The sequence below is a fragment of the Solanum tuberosum genome, unplaced genomic scaffold, assembly GCF_000226075.1.
Source record: "Solanum tuberosum cultivar DM 1-3 516 R44 unplaced genomic scaffold, SolTub_3.0 scf00214, whole genome shotgun sequence".
NCBI classification, from domain to species: Eukaryota; Viridiplantae; Streptophyta; class Magnoliopsida; order Solanales; family Solanaceae; genus Solanum; species Solanum tuberosum.
Window position 1 is genome coordinate 484731 of NW_006239139.1, and position 19995 is coordinate 504725.

The 19995-nt window shown below is 34.3% G+C and overlaps 1 protein-coding gene across 1 annotated transcript; it reads right to left on the minus strand.

The window, feature by feature from the left end:
* Positions 1 to 3696: 3696 nt before the first annotated feature.
* On the minus strand, positions 3697 to 18280 carry LOC102598647 (MATH domain-containing protein At5g43560). The gene is made up of 13 exons (XM_006355996.2): positions 18144 to 18280; positions 17160 to 17369; positions 15000 to 15111; positions 12198 to 12286; positions 12006 to 12074; positions 11791 to 11920; positions 10633 to 10791; positions 10006 to 10354; positions 9091 to 9203; positions 8012 to 8156; positions 6090 to 6562; positions 5812 to 5992; positions 3697 to 5378 (listed from the first exon to the last, which is right to left on the minus strand). Exons 2-13 carry the CDS (start codon positions 17338 to 17340, stop codon positions 3915 to 3917), a joined length of 3465 nt encoding a protein of 1154 aa, XP_006356058.1. The 5' UTR covers positions 17341 to 17369; positions 18144 to 18280; the 3' UTR covers positions 3697 to 3914.
* Between the last annotated feature and the right edge of the window lie 1715 nt (positions 18281 to 19995).

Genomic DNA, 19995 nt, shown 5'->3' on the forward strand with positions numbered 1-19995 from the left:
CTTATTAATCTGAAGTATACATATACAATGATTAATATCAATTCTTGTACTGCACGTACATTATTAAATTTAATACAGCATTTTTTAGGTACGTTTGCGCATTAAACTACGTGACGCATGTGATGTGCTATCATAATATTTAATTACTTCAATACTTTAATCAATTATCTTTATGTTATTTCCTGGTATTTTCTTGTTTATAGTGTGAACATTAGAAATTCTTTAATTGACGTTTCTCATTATATTCTTAAATTTTACACACACATTTCATGTTCATTTTGTCTATATATTAAATTATTTATTTGGCCTTTTCATATATTTCCTTCTTTATATTTTGAATTCCTGATGAAAATTACGACTCGTGTAACTCGTTAGTGTCTTGGATCTTCACCTATAGTGTTTGATTTTTATGACTTATTGTACCAACATTTATGACATACTTCAAATATTTTGGTTTTTCTTTCCATTTTTTACATAGTGCTCCACACTTGATTTTATTGTCATTCTACTATAGTCTATATTGTCATTCTTCATATTGATTTTGGTCATCCACCGTCATTGACGCATGCAATTAGTCAGTGTGTAATAATTTAAGAGTTAACGATAAAAATACATTTAAAATAACAAGATCTTTTAAGTTACACACGACTATTATCAATTATTCGTCAATTAATTACACACTTCAACTATCACATGTTTCCTCTTTTTACTTGAAATATCGCCATCGTTCCGTTAAGAAAAGCGAATAATTGACAGTTAAGGTGTGTTTTGATAAATATTTGGTGATCACACCCAATAGGTTCAAGTATAAAACTAAAAAAAATCGAAATACTTTAAATGTATTTTTGACCCTTCACTCGTAATTTAACTTTTCAATATCATGTTGAACTCCAAAAGTTGCCAAGAAATTTCAAGTTTTGTTATAAGAAATTGTTATCACATGAAGACTAATTATGGAGGAGGAGGAACGTAATACTAACTTTGACCCCTTCCTCCAAAAGAAAATAATAATAATAATAATCTTTTGTTGGAAGAAGGAAGAACATAATACTAAGTTACAACTTTGACCCCTTCCTCCAAAAGAAAAAAAAAACTTTTGTTGGTTTTCCGCCCTAAGTATGATACCTGATTAAATTTTGATTTATGTCAAAAAATACACTTAGAGTAAATCGCTCCTTAATAAAGACAATTTTATATCTAATATACTCAATCCTAAAGATAACTTGTTTAACCTAAATTATAAGTTTTATATTCTTGGTCTAAATATCAACTCAGTCTTAACATGGACCTAGCTAGTACTTTTCATTTTCCACGTTAAAGTATATGACTTAAACAACCTTTTTCCGGGGTTTCTCACTTGGTATTCTATACTCGTATTTGAGTCCGACTAAATATGGATTCACATATCCAAGCTCTTTTAATAGGATTTTTTTCATTTCTAAAAGCTCAAACTTAAAATCTCTAATTACGAATAGAGAAATTTCAATTATCTCACCGGTATCCGGATGGGTGACATCAACAAGTTATAGGTATATATGTAACTAAAAAGTCAATAGGAAACATTTTTCTTCAAACTTCTATCAGTATAATTAATGATATTTGGTGCCAAGAATACGTGTCTATTTTGGAATGTCAAAATTGAAGTTAAAAATTCTAAATTCAACATTCCTAGTTCTTACCCTATGGTCAAGTCAATATCTAAACAACACATTGTTTTTCCAATGTCAAACTTAAATAAACTAATCCACATATATTTGATGAGTTTTTTTCACTTTATAAATATCTCCCTTTATTAAAAAAAAATAATTTTAAAAACAGCCTTTTGTTATAAATTAAACTGGTTTTTTGTGAATTTGTTCTTTTTAAGACAAGTTTCAATTTTAAAAAAGTAATTTTGATCAATTTTTTAAGTGATTTTTTTTCCCACTCACAAAATTACAACTTTTTTTTTCAATTTGAATACATGTTCAAACACACCTCTATTTTCAAATACAATTTTTGACTTTTTTTTCACAAATACTACTACTACTATTTTTTAAATGTCTTTTTTTTCATGTCCAACACCTACTTAGTCATTGATCACCTAATTAAATTAAAGTATATCCATATATATATATATTTGCCTATAAATACATCAACCTACCTTATATTTTCATTCAATTCCCATTATAATCTCAACAACCTCTATAAACTTTCTCCTACCCCTTCAAAAAAAAACTCTCCATCACCAAAAACCAAAACACAATTTTTTTCCATACTAATATCATACATAAAAAGATCATGTTTTTTCTTAAAGGATTTGTTACATTTTTACTTATATTCTCTATTTTCACTACTCCAAATGTTTTATTATTAGCAAAAGCATCAAGGCCATTGGATATGGGAAAATGGTTGAAACAAGAAAAGACTCTTTTAACATCATTGCCTAGAGGTCCTGATCCATCTTCCGGTGCTTCTCCATGCACCAACATCCCCGGCACGGGCGGCGGTGGCTCGTGCCCATAAATCGATAAAACCAGGCGAAGAGTCAAAATTACTGTCTTTTCTGTTGTTTCACTCTATATACCCTACTAAAAAAATGCAAATTCCAAAGGATTTCGCGTTTTTTTAGTAGTATATAGGGTCATGTACTCATGTCGCTGATCATGTTCATTATTAAGGGTATATCAACTTTTTATCATCCTGGCGATAAGCTATTTTCGAAGGACCATTCAACAGTATCGTCATCGTGGTAGAGTTTTTGTACCTAAGCAACACGCATGCAGTGACATGGATCTTCAAGGAGGTTTCGTGGTGCTTAAGGAAACTTAGAACGTAGAAAATTAATTAAATTATTTGCAATTGTAATATGGCTTCACTATTTTTTTAATTCTTTGGTTTGTTTCAAAAAAAATTATGTAAATATATAGTGATATAGAAAAAATTATTTAAGGTTGTGAATTTTGTTCGATTCCTGATTTATATATCTGAAAATGAGTTTTCAATTTTCCTTGCGCTTTACACTACTCGGCAACATCTCGAGTCGAGGGTCAACTAGAAACCACCTCTAGACCTTCACTAAGGATAAGGTTGCATACAATGGCGGAGTAACCTTATACTCGTCTAAGAAACAACTTTCTTATATTTTAATATAATTTAATAAAAATCTCTGGCTCCGCTTCTAGCTATGTTTATACCACTCTTCCTGAACTCCACTTATGAGATTACTTTGGATATGTTGTTGGCGTTATTATTGTTTTTGCTTACATTACTTGGCAACATGGGAAAAAAATTGTTAAAATAAATAATGCTACTCATGTGTATTAGTTTATTTTCCATACAAAGTCCATGTCCAACTAAATCAACGCATGCAACACAAGGCTCCTTGTTGCCTTCTTTGGGGGTATAACCATATGACGTTTGAGATATGTGTGGAATTATTAAACATTAAAAAAAGTCGAGAGAATAAAAGATTCGACGATCTAATCAAATATAACAATATTATGGCTCAAATGGAAGTAGCAATATCTACTCAGATACCATAGTCAAATGGACATATTTGTGGGAAAATAGTGATTTTTTAGTAGTGACACCATTGAACCGAAGCTCTCGAGCTATGCTATGTGATATATTTTTATTACTTACAACATGAATTTCTCTACCTGCTGATGCATCTTACAACAGCAAAGTACAAATAGCATACATCAAACATGGAGGAATAAAAAGAACAGGCCAAACTTCTATAATTGTCAAATACTCAATCTGAGGAGCAATAGCAAAGCCACGGTTTTTAAAGTTAAAATTTGAAACAAAGAAGCAGAAGCACCCTATACATAATGTTTCCTGTAAAGACGAAAAGGCTCTTCTCAATCAAATGCATTATTACAAAGGAAAACAGAGTAAACATTCAAGGCTAGGCTCCTCTATAGAAGCTTTCAAAGGCCATTTGAAGGCCTAAATACTCCATACCCGTTGACACCGCATGCCAAGTTCGAGTAGTCGGGTATGGGATACTGGTGACTACCATCAATAGTCCCATTCCTCATCCCGGGAAATGATGGGTCAGAACCCATCATTTGCCACTGGTTAGGAACTAACCCGTCCATATGATGATGCCCATTATGGAGTCGAGGGTCGGTCTGCATAATCATATCACTTGCACTATCAAAAAGGCCTCCAGAATAGTTATGCTGGAACACGTCATGATAACTTCGTGATCGTTCAAACCTACAAGAGCTCGATGAGGGACCCAGATCAACTGGCGTGCCGATATTGCCTGGGAAAGCGAAACCCTGATTCAGATGCTGCAATCCACTGCTAAAACTTTGAAAGCCTGAGTCGGGCATAGAAGTTCTTCCAATCCCATGATCGTCGTTCAGTAAGTCGTTAATAATATCAAGATGAGGAAATTCATCAGCTGATACACTCTGGGGTTGGCGTCCAGACGTGCATGCCAGAGAATCAGGAAGGTGATCATGTGTCCTGCTGTTTACAGCCTTGAACATATCAAAGTTCCTAATTCCATTTGATGCAGAAGGATGATCTTGAGACACACTCCTGCTGCTGTCCCTTTGGGGACAATCCCATTGCAATCCGTTCTGCACGCTGCCATTATTATTCACCATTCCATATGAAAAGCTTGGTCTGACAGAACTAGGTTCTGCTCTTTCCAAGCCCTGTGGTAAATATAACGCTTGAGAAATCACTGGAGGCTGTTGAGAGTATGAATGTGATGAGTTAACTGCTGAAATTGGAGACTGAGGTTGACCAAAACTAGCTGGAGTTCCAGAAACAGGACTACCCATAATTGCGTTCCGGTAGGACTGAGTAAGATAACTGTGTGTTGCTGGTGAAGGGTCAGAACCCAATCGGCCAGCAGCACTCACCGAACGAGCCAGAGATGGAATTGTCTGAACCATGGAAACAACAGGAGCAGCAGGCTTAGGTCCAGGAACTAGAGGATCACACAAAGGTCTTGACATGGCAGGCACATGTTGCCATTTGAAACTTTCTGTTGTAGTAGACACTGTTACTTGTTGAGACGAGGGGGACTTCCCAGCCGTAACACAAGTGGCCTGAACCGCCTTATCCTTGACCCTTGGCTCTATGGTTTTATGAGGATCAGCTTTCAACATCACAGCAGTTTCAGATGAATTAGACACCAGAGCTGGCTTATCAGCAAGCTTGGGACCATCTGAAGATGATCTTTTAACCAAAATAGGATCACTTGTGACTGGGATCTTCATCTGTGACTTTTGCTGAACATCAGAGCCTGCAACATTTGGAGGGCTTCTGGGATAAGACTGGACACTTGACTTCTCCTTGGAAGGTGACTTCTCCTTGGAAGGTCTCTCTGTGTCAGCCTTCCTTGACTTCCTCTGCGGCGAAGCTACTACTTCCTGCTCAGAGTAAGAAAATAGAATGAAATTCGTACCTACTGGAACACCAACAGAAACATAGCATCTACAGAAAAGAAATTTCCTATAAACTCATAATGGGAAAGGTACATGCATCTTAACAAATAGACGCAGTTTACTAGAATTTTCAGTATAGTAATTCCTTACAGGAAAGTAAGACAATGAAGCTCAATTTCCAAGAGATCTTTCTTTTCATGCATTTTTTTTAGTTTACCGTGTAACAAATGTGACAGAGAGGAGGGCATTTAAGGTATATCAGGTCAATGTCGTGAAGTAATGAGAGATTAAGGAGGGAGAGAAAGGAACCCCCAAAAAAAAAAGTTTCACCAACATTGAGTGCTATCTCCTAGGTAAAAGTCATACTTATGAAGATCAGCTAGTTCAGAAAATGAATGGATACAGGGAAGATAACAACCTTCTTCGTGTCTCGCTGCTCACTCGACAAAAGCACAGAAGACTGAGGCTCAGCTGCAGGCGCCCTGCAACTCATATCACTTTGCTGCCCTACATCCGAAACAGCATCTAACGGCTGACTTAGTGTTTCACTAGCCCAATCGGCGGCTTTACAAGTTGACTTGTTTCTCTGGTTTCTCGCTCTGAAAAGTTGAAGCATAAAGATTTTAAGGACAACCAAATTTCAAATATATTTAGAATACACACCTCACCCCAAAGAACAAGAAAAAAAGAGGTTACCTGCTTGGTGATTTCTGATTTTTATGGTTCGAAGATGTCCATCTGCAAGGCCCATTCAAAACCACTGAAGGAATTGAGTCTGTGGAACATGTTGATGAACTATCATCCATTACAGAAGGACTTCTCCTTCCTGCTAATCCATTTTGCACTGCTGAAAGGTCACTTAACCCACTGCAGCTAGTTTCAGTGGAAGGATGAACTTCCGAGCTGTCAGTACCCCAATTGACAGGACTTGCATCTCTGTCATCAGAGTCTGGATTAATTACCTCTGGGACACAATCTATTGAATCAGAAACATCCGATACTGCTTCCAGTACATCTGGTTTTCCAAGCACTGCTTCTGGCTCATCATTCATGTACTCGTTTCCATCACAAATAGGTCCATCCAGATCAGTCTTATATAGCTCCACCACAGCAGATTTTTCATCAATAGCCTTATCCTTTATTTTGTGATTATTCCGCTTCTGCTTAGCCTGACATACAAAGCAAGCATGATGAATATATTTATCCTAAAAGCAAAGATCCTACTTCATAGATAACACCATTCTGAACTACTCTCTTTCTTTGTTAGGCAAAAGCAAAAATATTTTGCTCTGAACATTAAAAAGGAAACTGACAATTGTGTGCTTCCATGTAACAAAATCACAAAGGATACAACATTTGCCTCCATCTCTGCAGAGAAAGATTACAGTTTTACGTCACTCCCTCTCTCATTTGCTTTTTTAATTTTCTTGTTTGTTTTTTTAGGTTGGCGGAGGAAAACTTAGGAGATAAAATGAAATTATCTTCACCAACAATTTGATTCTTCTACATAGCATTCATCATTCAACATGCTTTGACAATTAATTGTTGTTCAACTGTTGGCCTATTTAAAAATTTCTAAAGAAAACAGAAGTGAAGGCAGTAAGAGGTCGCTATATGCAATTTGCAGTATGTCCAAAAACTACAAAATTTTAGCAAATACTGGAAGCCCGAGACGAGATTTCCAAGCAATAATTACCTAAGGAAGATGCTTGGGTTCATAGACAAACAGATCCAAATTGATTGCTTCTGTTACAACGTAAGCTCGTTCTTTATCCTACATAACATTAAACACTTTCCCCCTTACTGGGATTTCACTGGGTATGTTGTTGTTGTATAACATTAAGCACTTATTCGATTTAATGTGTTAAATTGGACAATCATGGTACACAATTTAGTATTGTGTTATCCAGTGTTTGTTTGTACTCTTGCATAGCTAATCATGGTAAAATGCAATACAACAATTTTTTTTTTAGTAAGTAAATGTTCCATTGAAGGCATCAAGAAGATGCAAATTAGTTACAAAAGTAGAAGCAAAAACAGTTGGTCTGCTGGCTCTAGTACAATTATGCTAAAACTAAGGAGCCAACAAAATTTTAAAAACTATTCAGGGAATCTACATAGGACAGTTGGTGTACTATTGTATATCCAATATCACATGGATCAAACGCCGAAAGATAAAACTACCTTTCTAGTTTCATCAAATCCATCAACAGTTCAAAACTCATGCAATTTTATATTTACAAAAGAAACCCATCTTTCGAATTCTAACCTATATATATCATTGTTATATCAAAGAACTAAACGCTCTAAAAAAAACCATTATATTTACAAATACCTTGTATTGCCATCCCTGCACAGCTTCTAAAACAAACTACTAATAATAAGCTAGTTGCCAACCCCATCACTGACAGATGAATGGCTTTAAAAACAGAATTCAACTCAGTGCCAAGGGTTCCACTATTCAACTAGGAGATGCCACTTAAGAACCCCAGACCTCCACTATTGGACAGACCACCGAAGTGATTGTTCGTCCATGATAATAAATTCTTGACAACGGTTACTACAATATCAGAGCTCTTCAATCAAAATTTGTACATAGATCATATGAAACACAATACCTGCTTTTTCTTGGACTTCTTTTCCTTTCCAGATGCTCGTTTAGCTTTCTGCTCAGTTTCAGCCAGCCAAGCAGCTTCCTCTTCACGGATGAGCTCTTCTTGCCTCTTTAAAGCAACAGCCTCCTGATATGCAACCTCTATTTTACTACAGAAGATAAATGAAAAGGTTATTGTTAACAATTAACAGCTGCACGGATAACAAACTGCTGCTAATTAAGAAGTGGGAGACTATAGCCCCTTGCAATGAGGAAAATGCAGTTACTGATGCAACTGTTTAACTATTTATGTTAGTATAACTAATTGTCCAGCACAGAAAGAATTAATAAGTAAGATATTAAATCGAGTACATTAAAGACATGCATATAGCCAGCTTGTATGAATGTTTGAGCAACTAGTCACATAATATGAGCTTCCCCTTTGCCTGATCCGATATAGAAATGAAGTTTCAAACGTTTATTTCCTTCATTTCCTACCAATCAGTTAACATCAGCATGTATATAACATGTAAAACCTTTAGGCTCTAAGAAAGGGGATTCAAGAGAAGTCTATTCTTGGACCTCCTTTGGTCAAAGTATCATGATAATTGTATGAAGGCTCGCTACTAATGTCTGGATTAGTTTGGAGCAAATCCGAAATTGAACGCCGAAAGGAAAAGATACTTTGATTTGCTGGAAACATACCTTATCCGACCCTGGGGTCAAACCATACATAAGTTGTACATGAGATATCACAGAGAACGCAGCAAAATATACTATATTCCGATTAAATATATAATTTGCAAAATAGAACCGAGAGAAATCCTCAGTACATCTCAAGTCTAGAGAAATAGGAATCAAGAAAGAAGTAGACCAACATAGACTTAAAAAAAAATTCAAGCTAGATCATGAACATGGGGTCAGACCCCCAAAATATGCGAAGGCATCCATCCAAAAACACAAGAACTAAAAAGTAACAGAATCTCCAAGTTCTAACCATTTAAATAGCAAGGTCAAAGAGAAACTTATGTTCCTGACCTTTTCTTAAGCATTGTCTCACAATTAAGTGTCAAAATATGCAAATAATTGATTAAAAGAGTTTACCTGAAAATCTGTGCGAGGACAAATATCTCAATGGTTCGACGACCTAATTCAGTTAAACGCCTCTCATCAGGCTCAATTGAGTCTTTGTTAAACTCATCTCCAGAAGTGCCATCCTGAAACAAAAGGCAATGGTACAGTAAGCAAATGCCTCTGCAGTATGGATACATGTTACCTGCTAAAAAGAAAGATAAACTGCAAGTATGCAGAACACAAGCCACGAAAGTTCACAAATAACTCACAAGATCTGATTACAAAAAGGGACTTGTCATATAAAAGAACAAAATATATCTGTCATATCACCCACCCACCTAAAAACATTGTTGGGGTATTGGGGATCTGAGTTCTTTTGTGTGTGTGTGTTAGGGGGAGGGGGGAAGTATCAGGAGCAAAGATGATTCTAAGTTAAACGGCTTTTAGTACACAACTGTTTGACGTACAGTTCTACTCTCCACTTGCACAAAGCCACAAAATTCTTTTCAAGTATGCAATTTCTAAGTATTCCAGCTGACATCAACATAGGAAGCATACTTTTGACATTTGCCGGACTCCTAAATCAAAGGACCAGATATGTCAGAAAATAAACAAAATAAGCAAACAAACAAATAAAACCAATGACAAGCAAGAAATAAGAAAATCTTAATCATCTACCGCAAGTGATTAATATAATCAGTATGATAGCAATGGACATTAAAAGCGACATCTTCTTCTTATATATAAATGTAAACCTCCAGTGAATTGTTAGGTTAACATTCTTATCAATTGTTAATATCCTTATTTTTGAGAAGAAAAATTGTTACACATGTATTTCTGAATATCATTTTTTAGCTTTATATAGCAAAGAGGAACCTATTTTAGCTACTATCACCATGGAATATATTTGGCTTATAGTTTTAACAATGGCAATCTGTCACTCACCTTTGTCCGGTTTTGAGGGCCTTTCTCATCCTTTGGAGGCAATGGCTCCAATGCAGCACTCTCAAGCAATAACAAGACATCATCCACCAAAACAAACATGTTTTTCTCCAAACGGACAATAGGAACCAGTTGTTCCTCTGCATCCGAATTTTTTGCCTTACTTTTCTTGCCCACTGTCTGGCCTTCAAGGGACCTAAGCCCGCTGTACAAGGAGTCCATGACAAGAGTAGAAGTAACCTCTTTCTCTATGAAAAAGTTCTTGACAACCACTTTTAAAATTGAATCTGATCTCTCCTTGGACATGCGGCGCCTAGAATTTTGGTCCATCCCCAGCCAAAAAGCACAGAAGCTGAAATTTCATTACAAGTAGTCACTAAGTTTAGGTGAAAATGCTGAGAAAAATGATCAATGGAAGACTGACGTCAAAATCATAAGCATTTCTCTCAAGGAGATGAGGAGGAATCCGGTTTATTCGACATAAAAACATTAACCGTGAGTTATTGGACACAAACAACCCAGCTAGACTAGATACAGCAGGGAGCACAAACCAAAATAGAAGCTAGAGGTCTATAGAAACTAAAAGCCTGTTAAACATTGTCAATAGTTTAAGAAACTTGACACCCCTACCTCGACCATCGCGCTCTATCCTCTATCAACTTCCCAAGCTTTACTCGTCGCTCTTCCACGAAACGGCGACAGATTTGTTCCACATTACTCAAATATACCCTAACAAGCTCCCTTCGATAATGACGGTCAAGGCAACGGAAGGGACGGTCTGCTTTCTCCCTACAGACAATTGTAGCAGTTCAGCATCACAAGGATTATAGCAGTATAATCAAATAATCACTGTTTTGAGACCCATTTAAGCATGAATGGCCCTGCTTAAGAGCAACTCACTACGATATAGTATAAAAGACAGTATTCTAATTCACAGAAAGAAGGATTCAGAAAAGAACTGCAATGCATCCTCAAGCTGAACTAAAACGTAGTTTGAAGATTTATGTAAAACAAATGGAGTCTTCCAATTTTGTGATCTAGTTGGCTTGGTCTATAATGGTCTAAATTGCTGATGGGTTCAAACATCACAATATGCAGCAAGTGCATACTTCAATCATGTCCATGATATTCAAGGTCAAATTATAATAGTACAGTATTACAAGGATAAAGAAACACGAGCATGAAACATATGGAGGGGAAAAACAGATTGATCTATCGCATGAACAAGGTTTGTAACACATACACAGTGAGTATAAGTTTTACTTGAGATTAATCTCCGTGTAAAGGTAAGAAAAATAGAAATCTTGGAAACCCAATTCAATGATGTTCATACTTCATGTCAGTATGTCCTCAGGTCATGTCATACCTATGGCATGTTCAAATCTATGCTTGAGATCGACCAATTTGCAACTTCATTTATTACTCAAACTGTACCTTTTACACCCCATTCACAAAGTATACATCAAGGATCACTTTGACATATTCACAAGGTGGAAGAAGCACACTAATAGTGCATCTGCTAAACCTCTTAAGGTAACAAAAGGTAAATACATTTGGAAGATGGTGGATGAAAGCATGACCAATGAATTAATAATCACATTACAATTAAAGAAGAAGGGCTATCTTTTCCATGGCTCAAGATGCAATTTAAGGGTAAAACAGTGAGCTGCATTAAAGGGAACCTAATAATAAATATCTAAAATTAGAAGGCCTCGTTTGTTCATGTAATGTAGAAGAGAAACAAACATTAATCTAAAAGGTGTCAAATATGAAGGACTTGTAAAAGACCTGATTACTTGAACTTGAGCCTTTATTATGAGTGTATCAGCATCGACAAAACCATCTAAAACTTTCGACAGCTCCATAAACTTTTTCCACCCCCAATCATGCTCTTTCTTCCAGAAACGATGTAATGTATCTGCAGAAAATTTGCAACTGTATATTAATGTGAGCACAAATGGAACCAAAAATTCAATTGCAAAGAACGCACCCAATAAACCAACCTGAATACTTAGACTTCTTTGGGTCTTTGTTCACCACAGCAATAGTGAATTGAGCAAAATGACTCCAACCTGTTCTTATCAAATAGAGAATGAAACATCATAACCATAGCTAACACATCACTTTCTAGATAGTTAGTAATGAACTATCACAATTTTTTTTTGACTATTTGAACTATCACAACATTATCGCACCTGGAAGGAGCTTGTCATGATTAGCCACACAGAGAAACAATGAGAGATGGTTGCAAACATCACATCCCTGAGGGTATATCAAAATGTACCTGCCGCAACAGTTGGGAGGAAAATTTGTCAGTCACTCTTAATTCATGAGCTGATAATTTCCATTCGATAAAAGAAAACGAGCATATGATGATACAACAGATACTGCTTTTATTGCATTTCCCCAAGTAACTTCCACTATTATGATGAGAGTGGCAAATATGATAACCCAAACTCCAATTTTACAATTACCATCACCAACCTCCAGATCAATATAACAAGAATATAACTACTGTGCCAGCCACCCATCTGCCTGAAACTAGGCTAAGTTTATTTGGTTCAACGATGGAAAAGAGGAAGGAAACAGGAATGGGAGTTGATCATTACTTTCCTTTGGTGACCTATTGATCATTCACTTCTAGAGGAAAGTAAAAAGGGTTTACCTTGTTGTTTAACACGTACTAAGAAGAATATAGTGGTTTTCATTCAATTTTCTCAAGGGTTGAAGAAAGATGACAAGGAGAGGCTTCATGTACCTAGTCTTTTTTTATCTAACCAAACCACGAAAATAACTCACTTCTCCAATTTTACTAATTTTCATCCTACTAATATAAAATATCTTGAAAATGATAATAGCAATTAATGAGGAACTGGAAATAAGAGTCAATGCAGCATCAATAATAAGAAAAGTTAATATACATAGAAAGTAAAAATAGTTTTTAGCTAAGATGCTCGGACTCGGCAATTTTGGTGTGGCAAACGTGTCGACACAACACTGACACGGGTAAGGGTGTGGGATCTGTGTCGGATCGGGTCAAACGAGATTGGGTGTGTTGACCAACAATTTGGAGAAAAAAGTGAGATTTTGATATCTCAAAGTAAAGATTTGAGTAGATCGGAAACAAAATACCTTCAATTCTGCTGCTATATAGTAATTTATACTAGTCCTTTTGTCTCCTTTGAAACTTTTTTCTTGGTAAATCTTCTTGTTCATGTTGGCTGTTGCAGGTTTCTGAAATTTAAGAGCTCTACGATTTCTATTTTGGAACAGAGAAGCCTAGAATTGGTGATGCCTTGGTGGACTACTAGACTTTGTGTGTTGTGAGTTTTATTGTATTGGGAAAACAAAGATATGGAAACTTGTTGGGGAAGAAGACGGAGGAAAGAAAACAAAGCAGAAGAACATGAAGAAGACGACTAAGACCTCAAGACTAATATATTACCTATTTTAATTGACCTTAAGTCCTTTATTAGCTGCCATCTTTATTGTTTATTATATTAAGGACAAACATATTATATATTTTTTGGATAAAATGAGATAAACATAACATATTAATTAGAGTTCATAAATGAGAAACATTATAATTATGTAATTATAATAAAAAATTGCCAAGTCCACACACCCCTATCCGTATCTATATTCATATCCCTGTATCTTAAAAATTAGATCATGAAGAACCTGACATGCGGATCTGAACCCGTGTCAGACACCCGAGTCCGAGCAACTTAGATTTTTAGCATAGCATCTAGAATAAGACAATTTGTCGTCGTTGAAAATATAAGATATAGTTATTGTATCCAACAGTGTGGCCTAGAGGTCACTAAACCAGTGAATGGAACCTAGGGTTCAAGTCCCTATAGAGACAAAAAAAGGTTAGATGATTTCTCCCCCTTTTTGTAGCCTTGGTGGGAGGTAGCAAGTACCCAGTGTAATAGTTGATACCTGCATCCTGGAAACTGTCCCAGATAACACCTTACCAGAAAAATGTACTTGTTCTTTATGTAACCACTCTGAGAAATTCAAAAGTCACTTTCATAGTCAATTCTCAAGAAACAAGTTTTTCTAATAGTTTATTCTCAAGTCAATCACATCCCATTTCCTCTAACTATCAATGGTCTACAATCTCAAGGTTCTCTCCGAGGAAATTGTCACTCAATTTTTAGTTCATATGAACAACCAGCAAGACATCCTTGTGGAACGTCCTAGAAGATCTCAAAAGTCAGTATATTTATTACAAGCTTGGTTCAATTAGAGCACACGCCCCAGCGCGAGAAGAAGTGGTGGAAATGGTATCGGCAGCTAATGTAGCACTGGAAGAAAGACGATTACCCTGTAGCCTGATGAATGATGGTACCTTTTTTCAATTTATATGAACATATTTGACTGGACACAAGTTTAAGAAATAAAGGAATGACTCTTAAATGTGCCAAAACATTTGTGTCGCTATAGAATTTTTGAAACTTGTGGTTTCTAAACATGTTATAACATTTGTGTGGCTATAAAAGCTGCTCACTAAGGGTAAATTGGGAAGTTCAAATTAAATTAATTCCAACATCAGAAAGGTGTCTTTCTTTTTAAAAGGACTAAAAAGGAAATAGGTTCACATAAATTGAAATGGAAATAGAGGGAGTAACAAAAGCTAATATAGGATTGGAAATAAGAAATACTTCATTTAAAGAAGGAAAAGATAATAGGAGTTAAGAGTTATTGCAAATAATAAGATTCATAGCGATTCTAGTAAATATAAGATGTAATATCAACTGCCATGTGTCAAACCACTCGGGCAATCCACAAATCATTATTTTCGTCAATTCTCGTTCTCAAAAGTCTTTCTTAATCTATTCAAGTACTTAATTAATAATATAGAGTGCACATGGAAGACTTCTTTTACATAAGATTCTAAATGCAGTTACAAAAATGAGCTTACAGAAGAGGTTAACTGAGCTATCCAAATAAGTATGTTCAAAAAATAATTCTTCACCAAAACACCATACCATTTGTAGCCGCCAACATCAAATGTATTACTCCGAAGTTCTCTCTTGTTAATTTGTGAAAACTTATCGATCTTCCATGTATATTTCCCATATAGCTCAGAAGGTTTAGGGCCTAAAGACAACAAAAGAGGATAACTGAATTAAAAAACAAATGGTGCAACTGAATAAGAAAATTCTCAACTGTACCTCAAGGATCATCATGTCTTTACCCAATAGGAAAAAAGACACATTACTTTACAATTTAAATCAATTGCGGTTAAATCCTCTAATTTTTTTTGTCTCTATTTGTTATAAAATTCATGTAGATGGACAAGTGAAAAGTAGGCAGTATGGTATCTTTTACGTTAATTTAGAAAAGAAAAAGGTTGCAGTCACTATGATAACCTCTAAGTAAAAGACACAACTTAATTGCAATAACTTTTTTATGAGAACTAATAAAACAGCCAAAATTATGAAACAAATACAACTCCAATCTCCCCGCACAAGGTATTGCTAAGACCTTTATGTCAGCCATATGACTGTAACTAGCACCAAAGAGTTGTCTCACTTTCATACAGCAATAAGTTATACTCCCTCCGTCCCATTTTATATGATGTACTTTGATTTGGCACAAACTTTAAGAAAAATGGAAAGACTTTTAAAACTTGTGGTCCAAAATGAATGATAGAAATTTGTGTGGTTGTAAATCATTTCATTAAGGGTAAAAAAGACATTTCATAGGCAAATTGTTACTTAAAATAGAAATGTGTCATTCTTTTTGGGACTGACTAAAAAGGAAAGTAAGTCATATAAATTGGGACAGAGGGAGTAGCAAATGCATTACGTTTCGTATCAAAATGTGAATTTTCTTGCATAAGATCAGTTTCTCATTTTAATTTTAACTATTAAATGCTAGTTAATTTTGTTAACATATACTAATCTTTAATGTAATTAAATTTTGATTTCCATTCTTTGTTTCCTATTAAATTAAAGCTGATTTACAATTTACTTCCACTTCACCGTTTTTTCTAAGAACTAGAAAAATGAAGAAAGGGTAAAACAACAGAATGAATGTGGAGCATTGTTAAAAAAAAGTAGCTTTCAAGCTAGAGTATGCTTGTATCTCATGAAATTAGCTCTGCGCATAGAGCGGTATACCCAAAAGGAAAAGGCCTTATGGCAACTACACTATTTAAGCAATTCTTATTATTGTTCTTGTGCCTTAGAAGAAGTTCCCTTTCTCCTAATTTACCCGGTGAGGCTGGTGTGTGTGAGTCAATGTTGACACTTACAATAAACATTCTACAATGCACCTAACATCAACACTAATATGTAAGATAGCAAAAACAGTATCCACAATTATAAGATGAAGAAAACGAAAACACTAGGTGATTTCTTTCCATCTTTCCTAACCTTGGTGGACAAAGTTACCTTATACCTATTGTTGGTGGAAGGTGGCTGGTATACCGTGGAATTAGTCTACGTGCGCACAAGTTGGACCAGACACCACAGTTATCAAAAAAAATTGTTACCAAATCAAATACCTTGTATATGGAAATCTAGTAATACTATCCACCTTTGAATCAGAGATTAGAAAAGGGACAGCAAAAGAAGGTTTGAGAATATTAGCAGCTACTTGACAACTTTGAAGGGCTTCCAGAAGTAGAAGAGGAGAGGAATCGAATTGAAAACATGGTGGTTGTTAATGAACTATTAAGAATTTTTAGTCTAAATCACTTAGTTGGAGAATATCGACTTCTATTCAAATGAGACAAGTTAAATGTAAAAGCAACTACAGCTAATGATAGGTGAGCGTTCTGAACATCCTTTTGGGAGTGTGGCAAGTAAATATCAAATGGCTATTCTTCTAATACCACAAATCCAAAGACTACACACTTCAAACTGAGGCTGAGTACAAAAATCTTAAACCCGGTCTAGCACATCATTAGATCCATAGCCAGATAAGACACTTCCGATCTTGCTCACAAGGAAAAAATTTTGTATGTATCCAGGTCAGTCACTGATAATCTACTTTCCTCAGAAGAAAATGTAGATGTGTGTGAGTGTAAGAGAGAACGAGAGAAAACAAACATTATATTGATTAATGTACATGACTCCTTGATTATCAAAAACATAAATTTGAATGAATTGGTAAAGACTTGGAGATAGCAAGCACCATACCAACATCGTCATCGTCATCACAATCCCAGTAAGGAGGCGAAGTTGATGGAGTTCCATTTTCTACCTGCTCAGATGACCTCCATTCAGCCAATGCTTCACTATTTTGGCATTGCTGCTGCCCACTTGACACTCCCTCCGAAGACCTTGCTGTCCCTGCCTCCTCATAAGCACTTGAAGCCATTTCTCGTCCCACAGCTCCTGCAACTTCACCTGAACCAAACAGATTACACCTTTTAACAGAAATTATTCAGAAGCTAGAAGCATGCAACACTGAAAAATCCTCAGATCAACGCATAGTACATTGGCAAAAATTCCAACCTTCTCAGCCGGCAGATTTAGTACACTGTGAATTCATCAATAAAAGGCAAAATGATTTAAATAGATAATGGGGATCACTGAACCGACTTAACTAGAATCCAATTCCGACATAGTTGTTTTCATTGTAGCAACAAAAATCATAACTTTTCATAAGATAAAACATTATTCAAACTCTTCCCAAAAAATCCACATTAAGATAAATCCTACTAAAACCCAATTACGCCAAACTTCCTAAAAACAATTAATGACTGACCAAAAAAATGAATTGAAGTCTAAAGTCAATCGACAACAACAACAACTACAACCCAATCCCAAACACAAATTCTGGAGCAGAATAGAAAAACAGAAAACATATCGATTAGTTATCAAAAATCCAGTTCATAATTAAACCCAATTTAAAATTTAAAAAAAAAAAAAAGAAGTCTATCAACAATAAAAATAACAAAAAACATTTCAACTAGTTATCAAAAACCCAGTTCAGAATTAAACCCAATTGAATAAGATCCACAAGCAAACTGCCAAAAATAAAAACAACCATTTCCGATAAGGATCGGAAAAGCTAAAATCCCGAAATACCCCAAACCCTAAAGCAATCAAAGTAAAACAAACAAGCAAAAAAAGCTAAAAAAAATGGAAATCAAAACAATAAATAGTGAAAATTCATACCTGAAGAAGATCGATAAAAAGGAACCAGAGCTGAAGCAGAGAAAACAGAGTTTTGGGGTTTTTTTTTTGTCAATGGCGAATGGAAGCTGTAGAGGAAACAAAAAGATTTTAGTTTTAGAGGTGAAGAAGCCGAAATGAGGAAATGAATAAAACTATATATAGTAAGAGGAAAATATTTTTTTGTTATAATTTTATTTTATTTATCGTTTGACAGTGTGAATTTAGTATGTGTGGGTGGGGTTATATATGTGTAACTGTCTTTTCTTTCCAAAAAAAATTAAAATAAAACTAAAAATTAAGCATAATATAATACATAGATAAACATTTTGTTTGATCAAATATATTTCGTTTAGAATTTTTTTAAAATTAGAAGTTATATTTTTTTGGAAAAGAAATTTAAATTTAATATAATACATAGATAAACATTTTGTTTGGTCAATATATTTCGTTTAGAAATTTTATTAAATTAGAAGTTATATTTTTTATTTGGAAAAGAAATTTAAATTTTGTATGTGAAAGTCTTAAAATCGGTCAAAACTTAAAATTTTTGAAAGTCAAATTTTATGGTCAAACAGGTATTTAAAGATTAACTTTTTAAATCTACTCTAAAAAATTGTGGTTAAATGCTAGTTTTGACGTTATACATATGTGTTTAACGAACATCTTAACTTCAAAAAATGTATATTTAAATAACTTTAGGGGTGTATTTTAGATATAGTATTCTCAAATTTGAAATGTTTACTAGGCTAACTTAAAGCAAGCTAAATTGTCTAAATGTGTATTTTTAAAGTTAGACTATTTAGTTGATAATTGAGATCAGGTTAAAATATTTATTTGTGTGTAATACCTATAAATTAATACACACAAATATAAAAGTGAGAAAAAAGTGGAGTTTCATCTAAAAAAGAAAGATGAATTCATAGTGAAAAAAGGTTTTCAAAAAATATTAGGTTTAACATAATCTCACAGATCTATTTTCGAACAGTTTAACTTTTTAAATTTATTTAAAATGAGTAATTTGAATCTTTATCAAATATTTCAGAGAAAAATTTATAAACATGTTATTATAGTTGTTAATTACTTAATGAAATAATAGTTACTTAATCAAACAATTTATTTGACTTTTGAATTATACCTCACACGTCGAATAAAGTATATCTCAAATACATGCATGTCAAATTTGCTCTTATTTTGATAGTTTAAGATCTATTGTGACTAATCTCATTAAATAAAGATAAAATCAAGATTATATCAACTTGTGAAGATACTACGTAGCCCTGAGCCAAGGAAACATAACAAAACGTTTAAATTCTATCATATTAGTTTCAAAGTCACTTATTGTTCTATTTCATAGAAATTCAACCCATTGTATTCGTGATTCACAACATCTTTTTGTATGTGTGTTTAATAATTTAATGTATTTATTTTTATTTCGTATACATGTATACAGTATCAATCTCATCTACTATATTAAGTTTTAATTTGATTTTGATGTATTCAGTATCACTTTCATATAGTATATTCAGATACATGTATTTGATATCAAAGATATATGATATAATGTATCTAGGGTTACATATGCACTGATATATTCAACAAATAAATCAATTTTTAATGTATCTTATGCATAAATACATACTTAGAAGACGGAGGGAAAATACATAAATACACATGCACACAAATATACCGTGTATTTGTGTTTGTTTCGAGTATATTATCTTCCTAATTAATAATTTCATATCAGATTTCAAGTCAGATACATCTAGATACATGTATCTTTGCTAATATATACATTTTGAAATAACATATATATATATATATATATAAATAGAGAGAGAGAGAGAAAGAAAGG